Source organism: Phaethon aethereus (genome assembly GCF_964289735.1).
Source record: "Phaethon aethereus genome assembly, chromosome: 1".
Classification (NCBI taxonomy): domain Eukaryota; kingdom Metazoa; phylum Chordata; class Aves; order Phaethontiformes; family Phaethontidae; genus Phaethon; species Phaethon aethereus.
The window spans coordinates 87,315,016-87,339,186 of NC_138575.1; the positions used below are offsets into that span (position 1 = coordinate 87,315,016).

The 24,171-nt window shown below is 40.9% G+C and overlaps 1 protein-coding gene across 1 annotated transcript in view; it reads left to right on the plus strand.

Annotated features, from left to right (window-relative positions):
* Positions 1 to 19,743: 19,743 nt before the first annotated feature.
* The window catches only part of LOC309412978 (antigen WC1.1-like), a gene marked incomplete at both ends in the record, with an annotated part of 30,698 nt that continues 26,270 nt past the window's right edge, over positions 19,744 to 24,171 (plus strand). Inside the window, 2 exons of the mRNA XM_082010036.1 lie at positions 19,744 to 19,886; positions 20,129 to 20,199. Coding sequence (XP_081866162.1) covers positions 19,744 to 19,886; positions 20,129 to 20,199 — 214 coding nt within the window. The remainder of the gene's footprint in view (positions 19,887 to 20,128; positions 20,200 to 24,171) is intronic.

The window sequence follows — 24,171 nt, forward strand, 5'->3', positions numbered from 1 at the left end:
CGACGTGGGTATCGGTCTCCTCTCCCAACTAACGAGTGATAGGATGAGAGGAAATGGCCTCAAGTTGTGCCAGGGGAGGTTTAGATTGGATATTAGGAAAAATTTCTTTACGGAGAGGGTGGTCAAGCATTGGAACAGGCTGCCCAGGGAGGTGGTGGAGTCACCATCTCTGGAAGTGTTCAAAAAATGTGTGGACGTGGCACTTCAGGACATGGTTTAGGGGACATGGTGGCACTGGATTAATGGTTGGACTTGATGATCTTGAAGGTCCTTTCCAACCTTAGTGATTCTGTGATTCTGTGGAGAAAAGGAGGCTGAGGGGAGACCTCATCGCTCTCTATAACTACCTGAAAAGAGGTTGTAGTGAGGTGGGTGTTGGTCTCTTCTCTCAAGTAACTAGCAATAGGATGAGAGGAAATGGCCTCAAGTTGCATCAGGGGAAGTTTAGATTGGTTATTAGGAAAAATTTATTTACTGAAAGAATAGTTAAGCATTGTAACAGGTTTCCCAGGGAAGTGATAGAGTCACCATCACTGGAGGTGTTTCAAAAAACATGTAGACCTGGCACTTCAGGACATGTTTTAGTGGGCATGGTGGTGTTGGGTTGATGGTTGGACTTGATGATCTTATGGGTCTTTTCCAACCTTAATGATTCTATGATTCTATATAGACACTCATGTTTGAAAAGCTGAAGTGACAGACATCAGCCTTAATGGTGTCAGAGGAATTGGTGACCAAATTATTTTCCAACATTGTTTGAACAAAGCTTAAGAGGTGTGCCCTGAATAAGAATAAGGCATGAAGGAACTTGCACTCTCTAAAATGGGAAAAGAGTTGAAAGGGAAGACAAACATGACAAATACTATGTGTGGGACAGAGAGAGCAAAAGGCTCAGAGAAACACTGAAGGAAAAAAAGTTGTTTATTGTATGAGTGGTTACGAGTACAAGATACCAGCAATACAAAGGGAATTAATTAATTAATTGGTGGAGCTTTCCTTAATCATCCGTATCAGGTTTTTCTCAGCATCTGAGTACGTGTTTCTTTACCATTTACATTGCAGTTCAACACATTTTTCAACTCCTGGACAGGCAAGATCATCAAAGTCTTCACTGTTCAACAAATTCCTTCCAATTAGAGGCAGGAGCATAAGGACACATTATATGAATAGCCTATATTATTTCTCAATGGGTTGTGTCTTTTATGGCAAACCTGGGTCATCTTCTGGAAGAGGAACAGAGAGGGCAGCATGTTCATACATATTCCAGTTGGTAGAAGAACAATATAGCTTTTCTCAGGAAGAAAGAAAGTAAGAGGACATTGAATTATAGAAAAATTTCACATACCTATGGATTTTCCCTGCATATCTGGAAACAATTAAGACTATTTTTGAGGAAGTCACAGTTTTTATGTCTAACATTTTTTAGCAAAGTAGCTTATCTTACAGTTACACCATAAATGAGGCAGAATTTTGTATATTCCTGTGCTCATTAAACACAAATGTGTCTCAAGGGTTAAGTGGATGACTTGAAACTCCATGCATATTTTTTTACATACCCAATATTTTAATGAATAACTGAATGTAAGGTAATCTTTCCAATTGTTTTGAAACTTGTTTGTATAGTTAACATATAAGTGTATAATTATTTGGTTTGAATGTAAGATCTTACTGTAAATGGTATTACAGCTTCACATTATATTTACATACAGTTTCAGACATTTTATAGATAATTTCCCAAGTTTGAATAATTTTAGCTTTTGCATTTGTAAGGAAAATTTTTTATGGTTAAATAAAAGTAAACTGTGCTTAGTCCTATATTTTTTTCATAAAATAACACCATGTTATAGATTAAAGTGTTCTGCCTCTCATATCCAAATTTACAGGCATATGGTATCTGTGTGGATTTTTCACAGACTATTTTTTCACAGTTTTCTGACAACGGTGATTTTGAGAATTTTGAAAATAAGATGACTGTTATAACTGCTGTTATCTTGTACGATTCATCTTTACTAACAGGTAAAAACACTTATAAATTGTGGTATGCTCCTGCTCTCTGACCACACTAAGAACTCTGAGATACCAGGGCTGCAGATACTACATATTTAGGAGAAGACTACAGAGGAATTAGCTTGAGAAACAGTCTTATGTATGGGCATCATTATGCAAGCAGGTTTGCTATTCTTGAGGAGTAACTTTTCTCTGGTTATTGTTGCACTTCTTTTCATTTTTGTGACTTGACAGCAATAACTCATCCTAAACAATGGTAGTGTCAAATATAAAGATTAAGTCATTGTCACTCTGTTAGGAGCAACAACCATGCTATTTCTACAAGCCAGAAAAGGACTTAACCCTTAATATTTCCTTTGTATAACATGTTGTAAGAAAGACAGATTCGAAATAGAAGTCCAAAAAACACTGGAAGAAACTCCCAAAATTTTCTAGATCCCTCATTGCTTATCTTTGAAGTTTGTTTGTCCCTAGAGTTTCAGTCCTGCAAGCACCAAGGAGTACCCTATACTACTTCTGACTCGAATTCTGGTGGAATAAAAAAAAACCCTAGGTAAAACAGCACATATATTCACCTTGCATTATGTTTGCCCTGCCCACATGCAGCATAAATCAATAGAGTTGAGCAGCTTCAGAGATCTAATGACTGCTGCCTTATTTTCATTAAGGAGTTAACTAAATAACTAAGTTAGTAGGAGAGAAATGTGGTTCCCCTCCCTTTCCCTGTCTACTGTCTAGAATACTTCTTCAAGGAAGAGAGCCTGGATTTAGTGTTTTGTGCAACCTGATAACATGCCAAACAAACATACCAGCAAAACGTCACTAGGCTGTAAGCATGAAGGGGATTGGGAGGATATTCTCTCCACTCGCTTGGTGGAGATGCTTCCTAGTATAATACTAATTGGACACAACAGAGAAAGTGACTGCCACTTAAAATATTAAGTGTCCTGAGCTAGGAGCAGAGGCCTTGTTTCCAGTTCTTTTTCTATCCATGGATTATAAGGTTTACATGGAACATTTATTGGACAAAAATCCTGTAGAAATGGGGGAAAAAAAAGATCGGATGCAATCCTACACACAGGAGCTGAAGTGATTCACTGGGAATTTGATGTCATGCTCATGTTTGGGCTACATTTTTCTATAGAAAAGTCCTCGGTATTATTTGTTTGTACATAGACTATCATTTCCCTATGGGGATCCTATCGCTTTGCTTTACCAAATCAATTTCATACAACCTCCAGAGCCTCCGTTATTGAAATTAATTAGGTCAGCTCTCTTCTAGGTGTACGATACTCAATTTTACTGTAGACTGTTCAGGCAGCAGTTACAAAGCAGATGCAGTTTAACTGACATAGCTTGCAATGAATTCCTAATTTTTTATTGTCTGTTCTTTCTGGGCACAAGATGTAATTGTACAGAAAGGTGATACACAGGTTAAACTGTATTAAATGATGCAAAAGTTAAACGATCCAAACAGGATATGCAAGCACCCATTCACTGAAGTTTGCATCCTTGTAATTACTGATTGGGCTTTTACAATCAAAGCATTCTTTCCTGAGCTAAGAGAAATGAAAAACCCTATAGCATCTTCGAGGCTTTCCCAGAGATCCACAACTTTGTCTTTATCTGTGTACATATCTTAAGAGCAGTGCTATCATCATGACTTTAGTTTGATTAATGCCTGCACACTGATGGTACTTGTGAAAGGTGATAAATAATTTCAACACCTTGAAAGTATGCCAAATATATGTTGTATATAATATAAAAATATTAAAACCTCAAAAGATTAATCAAAGTGACTAACCATACTTGCTGCCCAAATTTTCAGTGCTGAAATTATTTCTTTGAAAAGATACAGGCATTCTTCTATTGTCCACACTTTCAGATTTAAGGATTCAATCAGACATACATAATAGGAGCATTTAAAACTGTTGAATAGATTTTTTCCTTCTGTATATCAATACATGTGACATTAGGGTTATTGCAAATTCCACTTTCCTTACAGAGGATTACACCATGGAGAATCCCAGACTACAAAATACAAACAATATTTAGTTTAATGTCTTTTATTAATTAAGTTGTTATTTTATTAGAATACATTTTTCATTAATAGATAGCTATTCACACAGTACATACACTTACTTCATTACACAGTTCCCTCTATCTCTCTATCTCACATACAGATCCACACACATCCCTGTATACACGCTCACTCATAGTAACCTGGTTAGAAGAATGGCTGAGAGACCACCCCCAGCTGTTTAATCAACAGCTATGCAACAGTAGCTTTTAGATCGGTGTTCAGAAAATTTCTAAAGCAATCCTTTCTTTCATCAGTTATACATGTATATGTGTACATACGTATACCTATATTTGCATATAATCTTCTACTCTTTGTATATAACAGCTATTGCCTCCTCGGCTATGTTTTGAGCTGTTCAACCTGCTGTTGACACCAGTGTGTGCTGGTGACTGTGCACCCATTCAGCAGTCTTCTCGTGGATTCAACAGTACCACTGGTCTCTGGAGCGTATCAGTTCTTGGGAGGCTTTCTCATTATACCTCTAAGCATATAGTTTTCAGTTTTTCCACCTGCTATTTTCAGGTAACTTTCTCCACCTACACCCTACACAAACTCACACAGAACAATTTTCTGGTATAGTGATGATAATTTTTGCAAGATCTTGAGATCTTGTGCTATAACAGCAAGGATGCTCAGATCTTTTTTGTAATTTTCCTTCCCACTCCTTTGGCTTCCTTTAAATGTATTTTCTTTCCTACAGTACCAGATCTAATTGTTTTTTTTTCTGTATTTCTCCTGTATGAGTAGGATTCACTCACACACTCCTAATGTAATTACAAAAGGAAAACAGATTTACAACATTAGCAATAATCAATCACTAGCACTGAAGGAAGAAAATACGCAAACATTGTTAAGCAGCACTAGAAAGTTAAGTATTGACTGATTTGCATCCCTAGGATCACCATCTGCAATCTTAGGCTAGAACTGAGTTATTTTCAGTATCACCCATTCTGAATCTTTCTTTGATACTTAGGGAAAAAAATCCTGAAGATATACAATCATGCCCTAGTAAAACTTTTCACCCCCGAATACTTCCTGCTGGGATTCTAGCCTGTGGAGTTATCTGGTGTTATAAATGATTTAGTCCCAAACAGGATTCCAATTCAAATTTACAATTTATTAAGCGAATAGAGGCAAGCAAACAGCACTGAGTGCACCGGGAGTCTCTGCTCCACCAAGACGCACACGGTACAGTTCCTGTTCCTGGTTTATATCCTGTCCGTTAATACATATTCATGAATAGGCGTGTCTTCTTCGGCGCATGCCCTCTTCTCCTTCTAGAATCTTCTCGAATCTTCCTCAGCGTGATCCTGTTCGCTAATACATATTCATGAATAGGTGTGTCTTCTAATACATATTAATGAACAGGCGTGTCTTCTTCAGCGCATGCCCTCTTTTCCTGCTAGAGTCTTCTCGAATCTTCCTCGGTGTGCCCCCAGGATGACCCCAAACCTTATGCATGCACTTTCTTTACACAATGCTATGCGGTCAGTGGTCAAACTGGTTTGAGCTGATATACCAGCAAAGTAGTTTCACTTTCTCCTGTAAAATACCCCTTTTTATGGTGCAGGAGAAATCCATGAAAGTACAGAAGATTACACTTCATCACACGAATCAGATAAACATATTTCACACTGGGAAAAGGCTTCCTCCAGTTTCTGAAATGCACTTAAAAATTACTTCTGCAAAGTAATTTCCTCTCATCCCTAACACATCCTGAATGTTTATTTGAATCACATAGAAACCTAGACACTGTGACTGTGTTAACAATGCTATTCACTTCAGGCTAGGTGCTCCTTTAGCATGATTTTAGCTATAACCCTAAAGAGGTTCTAGTATGGCCTGCGACTTGTAACAAATGTCATAAAACATTACTTTGTTAATCATTACCACAGAACTCCAAAGACACACTGTTATACATTTATGGAAAGTCAACCTTGAAAAACAGTTGTTTTTTATTTTTCCATTTGTGTTCATTGGCTTTATTTCTGTTTCACAATTTTTAAGACTCTTATCTGTCATTTTCAATTAACCCAGGTCACAGCATGTTTTAATGACAACTTGGAACTATGGTTCCTTTTTTCCCCCAGTGAATTTCTGTGTGTCACTTTCTGCATGTATGAGATGTGAAGACAGCCTAGCCTCCAGCACTACAGGGGGTAGTGCTCTCCTGACTCGACTCTGCAGAAGGCTGTTGCAAGTCAATATGAACATCCAAGAACACGAGTTTGACCCAATTGCCAGCACAGACAGCTCCTCCACCATACCCGAGTAGCTCAGGAAGAGAGTCCATAGCCACTGGCTATCTAATGCTTATTGGCTTTTTGGAGCACAGCTGTCCTTGGGACAGTATCCTTGTTCCTTCAGAAGGAAGTTTGTATCCATGAGGTGCCACCCCTTCCCTGGCATTTTTGGGCACAGCTGATTCCACAGTATCCCCAGGAGGTCCACAGTAGTCTTGGTTTCAGCAGTTGTCTGACAATAGTTTTTGTGCTGTTGTTGTTCTTCTTACATTTAGGGGTGCTTTGTAGCTTAATGTGGCATTTTTTAGTGTGGCACCATACAGATGAAGATGGTCATTTTCTTTCTCCCTTTAAGCCTCTCTGTCTGTTTATGGAGGTTCATAAGTAAAATCTGAGATCTACTGAAGGAGTGATTGTTTCTTTCAAGTATTTGGTGCCATGTTTCCTAATAATAACATTCTAGAAGTTCAAGAGTGTGTGCTCATTCAGAGTTTCCCTATTATAAGTAGTAGATCTCTGAACTATTTTTTTAATCTTATTAAGGATCAAGATTCCTGAGACACAACTAAGTTCATAGGATATATATTCTTCAGATTAAAAAGTAAAAATCTGTTAAGGATATCTGGCTAATGGCTATACAAATACACAGAAAACAATCAAAAGAACAGTGACAAATCAACAACTCAACCAACCTAATCCCTCTCAATCAGCTACTCCTAAAACCATTGAAGGTGACTAATTTATTAATTGTCCCTGTTGTAAAACACTCAATGGTGATTCAATTCTCTTTGGAATGCAATGCAAAGGGAGGCAGATTACTGCATAAAGGAGTACAGAAGTTAAAAAAGGGAAGCCTGGGGGAAGAGGAGAGTTTTGGGATTAAACTGGAATTTTTGGGTATGTAGAGGATAAATAATGGGATGTTTACAGGAACTGGGAAGGATCATGTTACAGAGGAAAATGGAGAAATGGGGGAAGGGAAGTACAAAAGATGCCATTGCACATAAGCAGTAAACTTGTCTAGCCTGCACCTGATCACTACAGACTGTCCTGTCTCCTTATTAAATTCTAAGCATGTGAATATGCTCACTATTTCTTCTGTATGTGTGGTCTGCCAGCAAACTTCAAGCTGGACTTGCTGGTGAGTAGAGAGAGAAGTTTAGGAGCTGGGTTCTAGAGAATCTGAGGGTCCAGAGGCCAGCTACCATAGAGAACTGATCCACTGTTTTTTATCTCTGCCTTCAAATTCATAGATGAAAGGTTTAAATATTTAGAGAAAAGGTTTAGAAACCTTATCTTACAAAAAGGGACAAACACAGACGAGCACACATCATCTCCTTCCTGTTGAGACTTGAAAGAATCATTTTGATCTGCAAAACTGAGATCCTGGCATTTAATTAGAACTAGAGGTGGCCTCACAATTCTCTGAAGCAAAGATCATAGCATAATGCACCATCATTAATGCAACTTTTCAGAAACCATTAGATCAGTTGTTCTGTCATTAGTTGATTGAATATTCATCATGAAATCTTGGACAGTTACCTCAAGTTAATTTTACCATACGTGGCTTGAATAAATAGTGATTTCATGACTACTTGCAATTAATAAAAACTGGAGGGGAAAAAAGTAACAGACAATTTTATTTTTTTTTTAAGGAAAAATGGTACAGAGAAATAATAGCCACAAAAAGAAACCACCAAAGTTTCCATGTATAAATTACAATGTCTCAGAGAAAATGCATCAAAAATATCTGTCTTAGACCACAATTCAAAGTCACTAAAACTTTAATTGCAATTTGTTTAACTCTTGGGAACAGAGACATTCAATGGATCATAAGATCAAAATATAGTTTATTCTGAAACTGAATGACATCTTAATTTTTCTTACGGTATAAATCATATTGGCTTGCACTTAAGCCCTCCCTAAAAATAAATTTTGTCAAATAGATATATATTTCTTTAAAGTATGCTTTCTTCAAGTCATACTTTTGTTGGAAAATTTCTAACTGCCACTTCTCCAAAAGCATTTGGGGCCACAAGAGAGTAACAAAATATATAAATAAGCTTTTGGAACTTTTTAAAAAATACATTCATAAAGATTCACAAAGGTCAATATGACTCCAGATTAATTCATTTTATATGTTTGTTTAAACCATTGTCAGTTTGAGATACAGAGATTAATCCTTCTCAAAGCTCAGGTTTAACTTAACCACAGGATACATCTCATTTCTCTGAAACTCAAAATCCTTCCAGCACAGCCTGAGTAAGAAGAAAGTGGTTTCCTTCCTAACTGCTTGTTTTCCTTCAGACACCCCCGTCTTTACCTTAGCATTAAGTGTATTAGCTCTATGTTTTATATCACGATAACAGCAATTCAAAGACACATATAGAGCCCCAAAACAAGTTTTGAAGCAGCCTGTATTAAATTTGGACCACAAGACCTATGTTTGTGTGTGTGTGTTTATCTTCCTCAACTATTTTCATAGGCCTATGGGACTGAAGGTCTTAAGAACTGGAGGTCGCTTTTAGAAATGTGTACCGCCTTCTGTACAAAAGGGTTCATATTCTAATTAAATCTATTGAATAGCACTGTAGGACAAATATTTATGAATTTTTTTTATCTGTAAGCCTAGTAGTTTGAAAGCTTACCAGAAGACCTTACTGATGGCATTGTCTGGTAAGCAGAATGTACAGCAGCTCTTCCTAAACTCTACAGAGCAACAGTTGCCACAGTGTTGGAGCAGTAGGGCAATAGCTCCTTCACCTGTCCACCTTTAGCATGCTAGAGAGGCTGACAGGGATAAGCAGCCAAGGGGCACCAAAAGCAGCTGCAGGATGACAGCCCTGGCTGTTCTGGATGGAGACTGACAAATTACAGAAAACGATTTGCTGCGCTTTGCCAATTTTAATTGGAAAACAGTGTGCCCCTGGAGTCAAAAGTGTGGAAAACAGAGCTCTATAGAGATACAGTTCCTGTCATTCAAGGGAAACACTGTGTCAGTATGTAGTAGTGACGTGTGGAAACAAACTTCACAACTCAAAAGACTTATAAAGCAGATATGTTTATTGTTTTAGATCCTTGTTTCAGTAGAGGGAATTAAAACAATCAGAGCTCTTTGCCTCTTAGTTATGTTACAGAGTGACATATTTTAAAATTCTAAGTTTTCATGTGCAGCAACCATAAGGTTTAAGTTTCACATAGATAACAAAAGAATTGTGTCCAAAGGGATTGGAGGTAAGCTGAAATCATGAGATAGGAGAGTGTCTTATGGGACACATGCTGGCTTTATCGATCAGCTCAGGTATTGTATTTCTGCCATAAAAGCCTGTATCAGGTGAATTTGCGTGAATGAGCAGTGTCTATATGTGTGAATGGAAAAACAGTAACGAGAAATCAGATCAAGGAAAGGATGGGTAGGTGCTAAGAGGCAGCATGTAAATGTCTCTCAAGAATACATAAGGTCTGGAGACTCTCAGTCCTGTGGATCCACAAGAACAGAAAAACTCAGAACCCACAAGAACAGAAAAATTCAGAACATCAAGAATGTCAAGTCTGTCAGGGCCACCAGCATACAATGATACCAACAGTGGGTTGTATAACTTAGACCACATCCTAGGATGCAGTGACTTCTCTGTACAAAGATAACAGAATTATATACAGACTTGCTGAAAAATGGACCCTAAAGCACCTTTCTGAGTTCAGTTAGAAGCCCCCTGGCATGACAACCCTTTTCTTCTGGGATAGGCCTCCCAGCTCTTGCTCTAAACAGGTCACTGTCAGTGAATGTCTGAGTATGAGGCAATAATTGAGCATACTGTGTGAATAGTTATCTATTAATAATAACAGTTTGTTTCTATTAACAGTTTAACTAGTAAAAGGTGATCTAATAAACATTGACTGTGATCTTTTTCTCCCCTGACTTGAACACCTATCAGGAAAATTTACAATTATACTTATGAAACCATACTGCCCTTGCTTGACTCTTGAGGATTAACACAGGCTCACCAGTGGTTGTCTGCCTGAGTCCCATCTGTACCTCACTTGACCACTAAACATTCCATTAATACTGCTCATTCTCCCTTCACTGATCTTCCTCCCTTGCATTTCGTTCGTGTCAGTGTAGGGAAATCTGAGATTTTGCATGTCTACAAAAGAGAGTCCGTTGTCAAGTACCAGGTGAAAATGCTACGTGCTCACTATGTAGTAAGGTGTTTTTGTCTAGTCTATAGCAATCTTCTCTTGTTCATATTCAGATTTACTTCTCTGGATAGTTCCAGGAAACAGAAGAGGTTGTAGTTCTACCACATCTTGCTCTACACTATATATTCTCTGTATTTTTATAATAAAGTATGATTTATACAGAAGGTCTGTTGTCGTAATTCCTGAATTATGCGGCAAAGAATTTAAGAGGACCTCCTCAGACATCAAGTCTCCACTTGTGTTAACCGAAGGAAACATGCCCAGTGATTCCTTTCAGTGATTATGACCATGGTTATTACTAGAAAAGTTTCCTTCTGTTACCATTTCTATTGGAAGCGTATCCCAGGACCTCATTTTTCTGATTGTCAGAAGCCTCCTTGTGACGTCCAATCTTACATGTCTTCACAGCAACTTTATACTTTTCTTCACATTATACAGTCCTTGTTCCAGTTAGTGTCGACCTTTCTTAAAATACTTAGAAGCAGAGGTTTGTTTTGTTAGACTGACATTTTTTGTAAGTCTTTTCATCACCCTTTGACAGTAAGATGGACATTGTAATCCCCTGTTCATCCTTGAAGGTCTTCTTTGTATTGTTCCAACTCTAGTGCATCATTTTTGTTATACGTGAACAAAACTGCTGTAAAAAATACTATCTAGAGTGATCTTAATAATCATCCATTTGTACTGCAGTTTCTCAACTGATACAGCCTAGAATTACATTTGCCTCTTTTTATAATTATATGGTCCCTCCTCATTGATTACAGAATAACAAGATCTAGGCATTTTTCTTCCTTTTCTGTAGTAATGTGTTTCCTCCAGTCATCTTACCCTCATCCTCAAGTTACCTTCTTTCTCCTTGGTACTGTTGACACATTCTAACTTTGCATCACCAGCCCAGATTCCTCTTCCCACTGTCTTAAGAGAACACCATGCTTGTTTGAGTAGACTATCTTGACCATTTTATCTTCCAAAACGTACTTTTCTTCTATATGGAATGGTAACAGGTCTGCTTTTAAGAATATTTCCCCAGAAGAACAATCTAAGAGATAACACAAAGGGCTGTTGGTATCACAAGTGTGACTTCCTCATGAGAAGAAAAAATCCCAGAGCCTTATAACAGAAACAATTTTGAGTTAAACTCAAAAACTCAAGTCCTAAAACCCATAGTGGAACAGAGTTTTGATAGGATTAATGTTGCAGCAGACCTGGGGTATAACATGACCCAGAAAACGGGTAAAACCTGAAATTAGGAATAGACAAAAAATACATTCCAGACAATTGCAGGGGAAAAAAAGGAAAGGAGCTTTAAGCAAAAATGGGAACTATAGCTCATTGTATAAGAAAGAATTACTGAAGATTCAAAGGGTTCTCTCTAATAGAGAGAATAGAGAGTCTCTTGACTCTCTTGACTATTTAAAGCATGCCTTTCACCTGCTATTCATACAAGCAGAAATAACGGACATCATATTAAATCCAGTGTAGCTTTCTGTATCCCTAATTCAAACAAACCCAATTTTTTTAACAGAAAGGGAGATTTGGAAGAACTAGGAAGAAAGATACACTGTACATTTAAAGACCTGTTATAAGCTACTTCTAAGAAGGTATTAAATAAGATTCGTTATTTGTTTAAGAAAGCAAACATAAGATGGAATGGAACTTGCCTTTCAAAAGGCTCTTTACTATCAAGAAAAGAAAAAAAAATAACACAACACAAAAGTTTAAAAAGTAAACATTCCAATTCTGAGAAACTGAAAGGCTTGTTCTCTAGACCCTTCAGCAGCTTCATTGCCCTTCTCTGGACATGCTCCTGTAACTCAATGTCCTTCTTGTAGTGAGGGGCCGAAAACTGAACACGCTGTTCAAGATGGGGCCTCACCTGTGCCAAGTACAGGGGGAGGATCACTTCCCTAGTCCTGCTGGCCATGCTATTTCTGATACAGGCCAAGATGCTATTTGCTGCTTGGGCCACCTGGGCGCACTGCTGGCTCATGTTCAGCTAGCTGGCTGTTGACCAACAACCCCAGGTCCTTTTCTGCCAGGCAGCTTTCTAACCACTCTTCCCCAAGCCTGTAGCGTTGCATGGAGTTGTTGTGATTGAAGTGCAGGACCCAGCACTTAGCCTTGTTGAACCTTATACAACTGACCTCGGCGCATCAATCTAGCCTGTCCAGATCCCTCTGCAGAGCCCTCCTACCCTCAAGCAGATCAACACTCCTGCACAACTTGGTGTTGTCTGCAAACTATCTGAGGACGCACTCGATCCCTTCATCCAGATCATTGATAAAGATATTAAATAGAATTGGCCCCAAAACTGAGCCCTGGGGAACACCGCTTGTGATCAATTGCCAACTGGATTTAACTCCACTTACCACAATTCTTTCAGCCAGGCCATCCAGCCAGTTTTTTACCCAGCGAAGAGTACAACCATCCAAGCAGCCCCCATGAGCAGCCAGTTTCTCCAGGAGAATGCTGTGGGAAACAGTGTCAAAGGCTTTACTAAAGTCTAGTTAGACAACATCCACAGCCTTTCCCTCATCCACTAAGTGGGTCACCTTGTCATAGAAGATCAGGTTGGTCAAGCAGGACCCGCCTTTCATGAACTCATGCTGACTGGGCCTGATCCCTTGGTTGTCCTGTACATGCCATGTGATGGCACTCAAGATGATCTGCTCCATAAAACATTAACATCATTTTACATGCAAGAAAATATCCATGCATTAGTACAGGTAGTGTCCTAACCTGCTTTGGCAACCTTTACAGATATATGAGAGGGTCCTTTTGCTGTATTGCAGCAGTGGATAAGACCTTTGAGGAAATCAATGCACATCTGTCTTTCATACCATCCTGCCTCTGCAGCACTGCCATACCACTCCTCTTGTCAGCCCCTGTTTGCATTAGACCTTTCCATCAATCCCTGAACTGGTTTGACTTACTATTTCCTTCAGTGGACACCACATTGGTTCTGATGAGGCTGCAGGTTGGCACAGGCAAAAAAGATGGCAACCCTGCCTTCTTTTCATCATGTTCCCACTTATCTTCTAGATACCATTGGCCTAAGCCACTGCCTGGAAGAGCAGCTTTTCTCTCACCCCATTGCGAGCCACGAAATGTGTGGATCTCAGTGAGGCAGCTGACATGATTCTAGGTGCTGTAGGAGAGACAAGGAACTTCCCAGGAAGACAATGCCTGTCTGTGCTCACTTGTCACCACATGCTGCCATGTGTGAGCCTTGAACCACCCTCAGGCTATCCCTTTGGCTATGGCAAGGCTGGCAAGACCAAAGTGCTCCTCTGCAGCAATAGTTAGGAAATTGCAAATGGAAGGCCTAGCAGCTAACCTTTGCTTTTGAGAGAAAGTTCTTCTGAATTTCTGCTGAGGTTGCCACTGGTTCTGCTGTGTGAAAGGTTCAGCAAGGTCTAGTGCTGATGTGCCTAGAGCTGAGGAAGGTAATGGCATCTCTGTTGCTCCCACACTACCAAAGTTTCTGGCAGGAGAAGCCTCAGAAATGGCGTACATCAACATCCCTACTTAGGCCTCTTGAAAAGCCCTGAGGTAGAGCTTGAAGCAGTTTGTGACAGGAGGCCTTCTTGGTATGCAGAGATCAAACCTGCCAGTGGTGAAGATGGACACACCAAGCATTTTGTGACCTGCATATCTGCTGATGTCCTGGATCTCCTGTCCCCATAGATTCCCTGTGTCTACCTGCTGGGCAGTAGTACTACTGTCCTGTGTCAGTACAGCTGAGGTACCCGTTCCCATTCTTGCCCACTCCTCTATGACTTTCTCTGCTTCATCTCCGTTTCTCAGAAGATGGTCTCTAACAAATGTTTTCTGTGTTTCCTTTCCCATCCTCTAAAAGGGGCTGCACTACCTCCTTTGTTGCTTACCCTACACCAATGTGCAAGCCTGGAATCCTGCAAAGGCTTTTTTGTACTCCAGATGATCCAGCACAGAGCTTGCTAATGGGTCTTCTTAGCCATCTCCACTACAACTGCTTCCTAAGAGATCTCCCACTAGACAGCTCTGTACTGACAGATCATGAAAACTCTTTTAGAAAGAAAGTTTTTTACAGACTACAAGGACAGACTTTTCTTGATGACTTCCTACTCTGTATACCTCTTGTTCATGTGCATGGGGAGGGATCCCCCATGCTGTGAAGGGGATGAATCCTGGCAGGTGTCAAGATCAGGCAGCTCGTCAGCTGCAGGAGAGAGAAATTATGGGGACCTTGTGGGTCTGCTGCACAACAAGCAAAGAAATCCAAGCACTTAATCTCTGTCCATGCCTCAGGTGCTGGTTCAGTCTCTAGCTTTGCTTTGGTGCACTTCAAGTGAAATACGATGCAGAGGTAATTAATCCTATGCAGTGCGGGCACAATCAGTCTGTGCCACTTGACACCAGACCCAAGAATCAGTCCCTGACCAACTTTTACTTAGCACTGTAGACAATACTTGTGCTGGGTGCTTCAAAAATGAGATGAGCCTCTAACCACATCCTTTGCTGTTTGCTCCAGGAGATTAAAGCCCCCGTGTCTCCATGGTATTTGCTGTCTTACGTAAGTCTGTGTGAAGACAGTCCCTACACACTTCTCACCTGTGAGGTCCTGCCACATGAGTCTTCCAACTACTCTTGCTGCAAAACCCATGGGTGGTACCCATGCAGCCTGCTTCAAAGCCATGCTGCAAGAACGTTCATATGTGTGTCAGTTCCCTATGCTACATTTCTTTGCAAATGCAAAGTGGCAGAACTGAGGAGCATCAGAAGAGGAGCACCAGAAGAGGAGAACACTCTCTTCTGCCCTACCAATCTCTCACTATACCTATGATATAAACTGGAGATTTCCTTCTGAAACAGTGGGCTATTTATTGGGCTGCTCCCACCATGCAGGCCCATTTTGCAGGAAGGTAAATATCTCCTGTATATGGACAGATCCTGAGAACAACAAAGTTTCAATTTGTGCTCCAACCAGATTGGAGCCCTGCCCCATATCTGCTTTTCTTCTTCCTTGCAAGGTGGAAAACAGTGGGCTCTGCCTACCTCTTAATTTTTGCTCATCCCCATAAGGAAAACAGAATCAACACCAGATTTTTCTTGCAAAAGAACTAAGAAGTAATCCTTAACCAGAAGGTACCCCCAGAGCTGGTAACAGGAGCTCCTGGAAGAAAGTGCTGCTTGGGGAGCAGTATGTCTTGAAGGACCTACTCAGCAAACACAAAAACAGCTGTCAACCAGTATCCTCAGACCCCATTTTCATTTCTGTGAAGAAATAGACTTCATTCTGCTCTCAGAATGTATAGTAGGGAAATCAGGCAATTGATACTAGTATGACATTTCATTTCTCATGCAGCCAGGAAATTCTCTATTTTCTTCCTGCTTTCTCATGCATTCTAACTATTGGCTGCAAAATTTCGCAGTTGATTAGGGCTCATGTGAGGGTCTTCTATCTCTTTCAGATTCTAGACACCATCATCTGTTACATCTTCTTGTCCAAGGGTGTGTGCTAACAAGTGTCCCTGCAACTCCATATGCAGTATGATTTGTAGTCACAGAGTCGTAAAGTTTGTTCTCAAGCACACAAGGTTGAGTCTTGTCTCCAGCACATTCTATTGCATGCCTCCAGACCATAAGGGTTGTTTTTTGTCCATCTTCCCAAGCTTTTCTGACGGGGAAGCCAATTCTGAAAGAACCTTCACAAGTGACACAATTCATCCTGAAGTTCCAGAAACTCATGTGGAGTCAAAAAAAGAACACTGAGAATTCAGAAATATATGTTCACATTGGGGAAACTAAACCTAAAGCAAATATACTTCAGTATTTCTTCATAAGGCTTGAAGTCATTCCTAGTTCTCCAGACCCACTTGATGGCCTACTATCTTGTTTCGAAGTTTCAATTCTCCCTCTTTGCCCCATTACAGATTTCTGCTGTCATGACCTAATCCTTGTGGAGGAGAGGGCATCTACTTCTAAGGCCAACAGTGGGAATCCAGTGTGGAAAGTATCAGGGAATGCTTCTGAAAAGGGGGGAGATGGACCTCCAGAGGGATGAAACTGATGGCAGAGACTCTTTTCCAAACAGGTACTCAGTTTATGACAGACGAACTCTGTTTTAAAGACAAATGCAAGATTCCTGCTCAGAATCCCTATTTCCACGAGAAAAGAGACAGAATCCTCAGTCCGTGATTGGCTTGTAAGTGGCCAAGGAAAGAAGTGAAGAAGGGAGACAGTTAGACTGGGGGTGTGGGGACAGGGTAGGTGGGTTCCCCAAAGAAGAAAGAAGTGTTTCATCCATCTGAAGGAGCAGAACTTCTGGATATGCAGACAAAGATATTTGTGCTTAGTGGAGATGGTGATGGCTATTATTCTGCTGAGTATAGATGGCATTCCAGAACGCCCCTCTATCCAGAAAGAGGATATAATCATTATGATGGGCTGTGCAATGGTAACTGATGGGTTACGTTTCTATATAGGAACATCCTGTATCCCAGTCTAGTAAGAAGATAACCCTTAAAGTCCTTCACAAACATTCCTAGTTGGATAAGGCTGGATGACAGATGTGATGTCATGTTGCCATTGAACTTGTCCTTGAATAGATGTCTTCTCCTGGTCATTTGACTAGAAGCACATCCTGGTGTCACCAGATATATTCAGGACTTGTTAAAGTCATCATGGGGACAAGTGGTGTCCCTCAGGGATCTGTGTTGGAACCGTTACTATTTAATATCTTCATCAATGACATAGGCAGTGGCATCAAGTGCACCCTTAGTAAGTTTGCAGGTGACACCAAGCTGAGTGGTGCACTTAACATGCTTGAGGGATGAGATGCCATCCAGAGGGACCTGGACAAGCTCCAGAAGTGGGCCCATATGAACGTCATGAGGTTCAATAAGGCCAAGTGCAGGGTCCTGCACCTGACTCAGGAGAAGAAGGGATTGAGAGCAGCCCTGCCAAGAAGGATTTGGGGCTACTGGTGGGTGACAAATTGGACATGAGCCAGCAATGTGCACTTGCAGCCCAGAAGGCCAGCCGTATCCTGGGCTGCATCAAAAGAAGCGTGACCAGCAGGTTGAGGGAGGTGATTCTGCCTCTCTACTCCGCTCCAGTGAGACCCCACCTGCAGTACTGCGTCCAGCTCTGGAGCTCTCAGCACAGGAAAAACATGGAGCTGTTGGAGCAAGTCCAGAGGAAGGCCACCAAAATGATCAGAGGGGTGGAACACCTCTCCTGTGAGGACAGGCTTAGATAATTGGGGTTGTTCAGCCTGGAGAAGAGAAGGCTCCAGGGAGACCTTATTGCAGTCTTCCTGTATTTAAAGGGGGCTTATAAGAAAGATGGGGACAGACCTTTTAGCAGGGCCTGTTGTGATAGGACAAGGTGTAATGGTTTTAAACTAAAAGACAATATATTTAGACTAGATATAAGGAGGAAATTTTTCACAATGAGAGTGGTGAAACACTGGCACAGGTTGCCCGGAGAGGTGGTAGATGCCCCATCCCTGGAAACATTCAAAGTCAGGTTGGACAGAGCTCTGAGCAACCAAATCTATTTGAAGATGTCCCTGCTTATTGCAAGGGGCTTGGACTAGATGACATTTAAAGGTCCCCTCCAACCCAAACTATTTCATAATTCTATGATCCTATGACTGTGGTTTTTAGGTAAGCCCTCATGCCCATTGGGCACAGGATATCCATGCTGCAAGTCCCAACCCAGAAGAATATTGATCCTGATGACATCCCTGTCTCCAGTGGGAAAGAGAAGGAAGGGAGAGTACCAGCTTCTCCCCAGCTGACAATTCTGGAGTTCTAACATCCATGGGCACTAGCATGTACCTGGTTACTTGATCACAGTACCCATGAAGAAGACTGTGGTCATCAAGGGCTTGCATGCTGAGAAATAGATTTCACTTTTAGACTTCCTGGAGTGGGTTTAAAATGTCACTGAGAATTCTGTCGATGGTTACTAATCAGCAAGGAAAAGAGTGCTAAGTGAAACCACTGAACCTCAGTACAAGAACAGCTATTATAACGGATACCTTGTCTATCTGTCATTAACACATCTGTGGTGTTTTTTCTTCACCCTGACCAGATTTCCAATGGAGTAGCAGTGACTTTCTGTTTTTCAGTGGTCTGTGTCAGGAAGCAGAAGCAGGCTGCTCTGCAAGAGAAGGTCAGCCAGGAACTGAGATTGAAAGCAAGCCAGGCATGAGGGAGGATCCTCACTAAGGGGTACAGTCCCACAGTACCTGGACAAGAACAGAGTAAGTCCGGTGACTGCAGCCAGGTTAAGTCAACAATCCAGGCAATCCAAACAAGACCATAATAAGGTGGTAGGTCCCAGACCAAGCCATAAAGTCAAGTCAGCAGATCAGGGTCAGTATCAGCAAAGTTCATGACCAGACCCGAATTTGGCTGCCATATAGCTCTAGCAGAGACCACAGGCAAGTGTCTGAGCTCTTGAGCAGATCCTGAGCAAAGAATGGGCAGCCTCTGGCTAGGCTTGTCTTTGCTCTTCCTCATGCAGCTCTTTCCACAGGAGTCTGACCCAAGGTTACACTGCTGCAAGGTTATACAGAACTTGAGAAGTCGGTCAAAGCCCAGTGAGAAGGGCAAGAGGTTGCAGAACTTGTTGATGTACTAAGGAACTCACAGCTTAGATGTCACTGAACTTGGGATTCTGCATAAATACCAGATAGATGCCATAAGACAAAAAGCGCATGTGTGTTAGTCTCATGAAGAGGATTGTATGTTCAGACTAGTGTAAACAGATAGCGCTCTGCAACTTGTTGCAGTTGCCAAGAATGAGTCAAGTAGTCACAGTTTGATTAACAGCAGCTTTTATTTCCCTATTCATCATTCTGGAGTGAATGAGAGAGTGGGCAGAACTACCAGCAATGGTCATACATAATCTGAAACAAAAAGAAACTCAGCAGAGGAAACAGGAAGTCCTGTAATTCGCATCCTAAGGAAGATGGTCTTTCAAGAGCTTCTGCCCATACAGTTCTCAAATTTTGACTGAATAAGGAAACCCTGAGCAGCATTTGCCTCAAAGACAGAATGGGTGTCAATTTTTACTCACAAAAGTACCACTAGTGATAAACACCACTTCTGGTGATTTTACAGCGAGAGTACAATTGCTCCCAAGGAGATGGATGAGCTACAAATTTAGAGATTTTCTTCACCTTTTTCTATTCCAAAGTGATTCATAAAATGACCAATGTTTTGCACTTTCACATCGCTTTGTCAGATGAGAAATAAACATTTTGCGTACTGCTCTGCCTGTACCACTGATGTTGGTCCCATAGTAAAACAAGACAATACTAATGATGACATCAGAAGCGCAACCATCCTTCATATATGGTCACAGGTAAAATTTTCAAATTTTATTGGAGGTTTGGGTTCTTTCAGATTTGAGATTAATCTGTTGATAATGTCTAAAAAGGTGAACAATATTTCTATTGGTTCCTTCATGTAGTTCATGCTAGCATGTGAATCTATGTATTTCCTCCTTTGTAGTCATTTGTGAGACACAGAGAAGCCCATGCAGAGTTTGGTCTAGACAGTGCCTAACAGAGCGTGAAGTTTCAATTGTCCATGATCAGGATGGCAACAGGAGGACAGCTTTCTACTCCAATGTTATGGCTGTTTCTCCTCTCCATTCAGGTCTCCCTGGGTAAGTACATACTTTGTTTCACATAAGGCAGTGAGATAGGAAAACAATGTAAATTCAATATAAATAGGTTGCTATTCCATTAACCTGTAAAGTAAAGTGTCAAGAAGGTGTTTAAATACATTTCTGTCTTTAATTCAGTCTCCTTGGTGATCCTGAGAGAAAGAAGGGTAAGGCATTTGTAATAGTTTTGTATTTTACTCAGACATCAGTGACTGGCCATTCTCATTGGAATGCAAGTCCAAGTTTAGTAAACAGCCAAGCTGTAATGGTAACCAGCTGGGTATTCTTACTACTGTCTTGCCTCCCCTGTTGAACTCTGTGTAGACAGAATGAATAACTCCAGGTCTTTATTCAACACCAATTAACATGATGTTCCTATGCTCTATGTGTCCAATGGAGTTTGTCTGGGTAACATACCGTCCCTTCAGTTTTTCCTGTATATCTGAAGCTTATCGCTGTTTGTCTCTCTGCTCTTCTAGAGCTATGTATACATGTTTGAAACTGATGATGAGAGACAGATTTTGGAATAATCCCTATTTTTGTCTCTATACGCATGGAGGTGGCACTATGGCATTGTGACTGGTGGTCACATACCAATATGATGAGAACAAGACTTCATCATTGATACTTCTATGTAGCATGGTCCTAGTTTTAAAGTTTCTCACCAGTTGTGTGGATGCAGTCACAGTTCAATCGGATGGGAAGAGGAGGCACAGGACTTTCTGTGCAAAGGACTGTAGAGAACAATATTAGACATTTGTATTTAGACATCTTTGTAGCAATGTTTGAGTCTACTGTAGAAATGAGAGTGAGTTTTCTGCCAACTTCTTTTTAGTAACAGGGAATAGGACCAGAGTGATTCACTGGCAGATGCAGGTAAGAGTAGCTTTATGTTGACACCATCAGCAGCATCTACGACCCACGTCTCTGCTCTGGCGCTACTGGCACTCTCCATGCTGCCGCAGCCCCCTGCTGGTTCCCAGGCAGGGTACAGCTCCAAGGCAGCATGGGAGACACAGCCATCAGGGAGTGAGCAGGCAAGCTGCGACCGGGACAGCATGCGTGTGCTGAAAACCTCCGCTTAGGGCCTGGGTACAGGGATGCACAGCTAATTCTCATCCCTGGCCTATGAGGGGAATCAGGTCTTGAGCTGGAGCAAGCCAAAATCTGGTGCCGCCTTATCCAGGCAGAGCCTCACTCTGTGACTAGTACCACTGAATTCAATGAAGGCACTTGTGGGACATGCTATGGAGTGTGAAGAAATACAAAAAAGTGTGCCTGTAGGTATCATAAAAAATTCACATAAGATTGATTACAGCAAATAACAGCTTTGATTAGGGTATATTTAAATCTGTTGATTGTCTTATGCCTACCTCTGCATCCAGCCTTGCATGCTGTCACATGTTGAAACCATCAGGTGTAGGATTATTTAAAAATTCAAGTGCAGAGAGATCTATCAGTCAAGTGAGTTTTACTCCTGGATATGGCTCATGGAAATAGGTTATCTGGTTCCTTTAATAATGTACGATTAATTTAACTTTTCTTAGAAAATATTTCTCTTTTAAATGTACATATTTTTTAGCTCATAAAACTCTTTTTTGGACTATGTTCTTCAAATAAACTGTGAGCTGTTCTCCAGAACTCTTTCAGAAGAGTCTTAAAAAAGATTATACTTCTTCTGAGACAACAAGTACAAAGGGATTTTGTAGTTATCAAAGGCTTGTGCTATGTATGCGAGAGACTTTCTTACTCAGGAAATTTGAGGAGAGAGGACAGTTTGCAGAAAAAAATAGGTTTTGGACATCATTAGCTGTCAGTCACTTGAATAATACCGCTTAAATTTTTTGTTTCCAAATCATAATGATAGGCAGGAAAATGTGAGGAAGTCCATCAGTGTTAGCAAAAGGCAAAATTTGTCTATGTATAAGAGATAATCATGGATCAAAGCTATATTGTCTGTGTCTGACAAAGCAGGGAAGAATCAGGCTACAGACCACATGCAGTTGGAGGCAAAACTGCCTTTTAGTTGACTACTGCCAGCAGTTTACTCTGGAATGAGAAATGAAACAATGGTTAGTTACTGAAAGGAGTGGCTGCATTAGCATCAGTTCATGGGCTAAGACTGACATATTTCTAGGGAATATGCAGGCATATTTTCAAATGCAAAGAAAAATTATATAGTCTTGTTTCACAATCTCAAATGACAGCAAGCAGTGTGATATCTAGGAACACCAATCTCTTTTGTGGAAGAGAGGGAAGATGATATATTCCACACCAGATTGTTTTGAAAACTGTTATCAGAAAAACCCAAGGCTCTTAGTGCAAATTAATTACCTTTGTCACTTATCAAACACCATCATTGATCAGAGATGATCTCTGAGAGGTGTCTTTTTCTGGACTATTTGCAAGGTTGGCACAGCTGCACTGTTTTCTGTTCACAGCACTGCCCAGTGCTGGGTGATAATGAGTACTGCAGGTTTCTGTTGGTAGCTGGTCAGGATCTGATACCTTTCTTGCTTCCAGTGCAGTCTTACTCACTACAAATTGTGGCTGTCTTAGCTAACTGTGTCACCTTTGGAGGGGTCACTCCTGTGAGTCATGAGCTGTAGAGCTGGTATGAGGGTACAGTAAGAGTCCGCTGCTCCAGTTGCAATAATGTCTGGTGGGGGACTCACCAGCAAGGGTCCAGCCCTGCAGTACCCAAGAGAGGCAAGCAGGGCAGACCTAGGAGTGGTAGCTGGGATCAAGTCTTGTTGCCAACATGCCTCAGATCACCAGGCAAGTTCATGGTGCAGGTTCATAAGGCAGGTCTAAGGTCAATCTGAGAAGTCAGTCTGTGGCTCAGAGTGTAGAACAACAGGGCCCATGGCCAAGCATGGCTGTGCCCAAGTTGAACACAGATGTACCTACAGTGTAGTTCAGGCAGGGACAGAAGGTCCAGGGCTGTGCTTAAATAGAAGTCTGGGCCCACGGGCAGAGTATGTGAGTGGAGACCCCAGGTAGGGAAGGTCAAGGCCATTAAGGATTATTAGTGCACTCAGGGCACTGACAATTGGATCAAACCTGTCCTATAGATGTTTGCTTTAACTTTCTATGGTGTGTCATGTTTTGAAACAGTGCCAATTTGGGACCTAGGCTCCTTATTAGACTTCCTACGTGACTGCCCTGTAAACCTTCTCTAGCTAAGTGGTCAATCTGAATGATCCTCCAGGCCCCAAAAGAAGTTGCCAGCCCTCTTCAGGGACTGCTCTACCTGTTCCATAACATGCTGAAGTTCAAATTTGATCAAATTGAAGACAAGTCTCAGATGTGGTGGCGAAGCTCTTCCTGATTCTTGTGTGCATTTAGCTTGTAGTTTGTCCTTAACCTGGAAATACCAAGGTCCTGCATGTGGTTTTCTACTATTTGATTTTCCATCCATTTTGTTTTGTCCTCTTTCATGCTCTAAACACCAGTGGCTTTCAATTCACATGGTTCAGTAATGCCAACACAGCATTTCTTTTCCATTTTCTCCTTGAGAAGCAGAAAGCTCATATCCAATAACTTGGTTCCAAGGGCTGTATGAGCCAACAGCAATGGTTAACAGATGAACATGATGAGTACAGAATGATTTAGTTGTCAAGGGGCAGACTTAATTATTTTAAAAGTGCCCCAGGCTTCTTAGTTCCATCACAAAAGCTGCAGAACTTCCTTTCCTCTGAAACATAAAATTAATTTCAAATATTTCAATATTCCCTGTGTAATTTAACTGAGCATTTATATCCAGCAAATAATTACATACCTGCCTTCATTTCAGGTTGGCCTGTATCCCTATCATTAAGGCATGTATCTTTCTCATGTTATCACTGCTTAAATGTCTGAGTACTGCTTGATAAAATCCTTCTTAAAAACTTTTCTTGTGCAGGAGTTACTGAAACTGGTAGCGTGATAAGATACAAGGCAGTTACAGCTCTATTTCCTGTGGTCCAACCA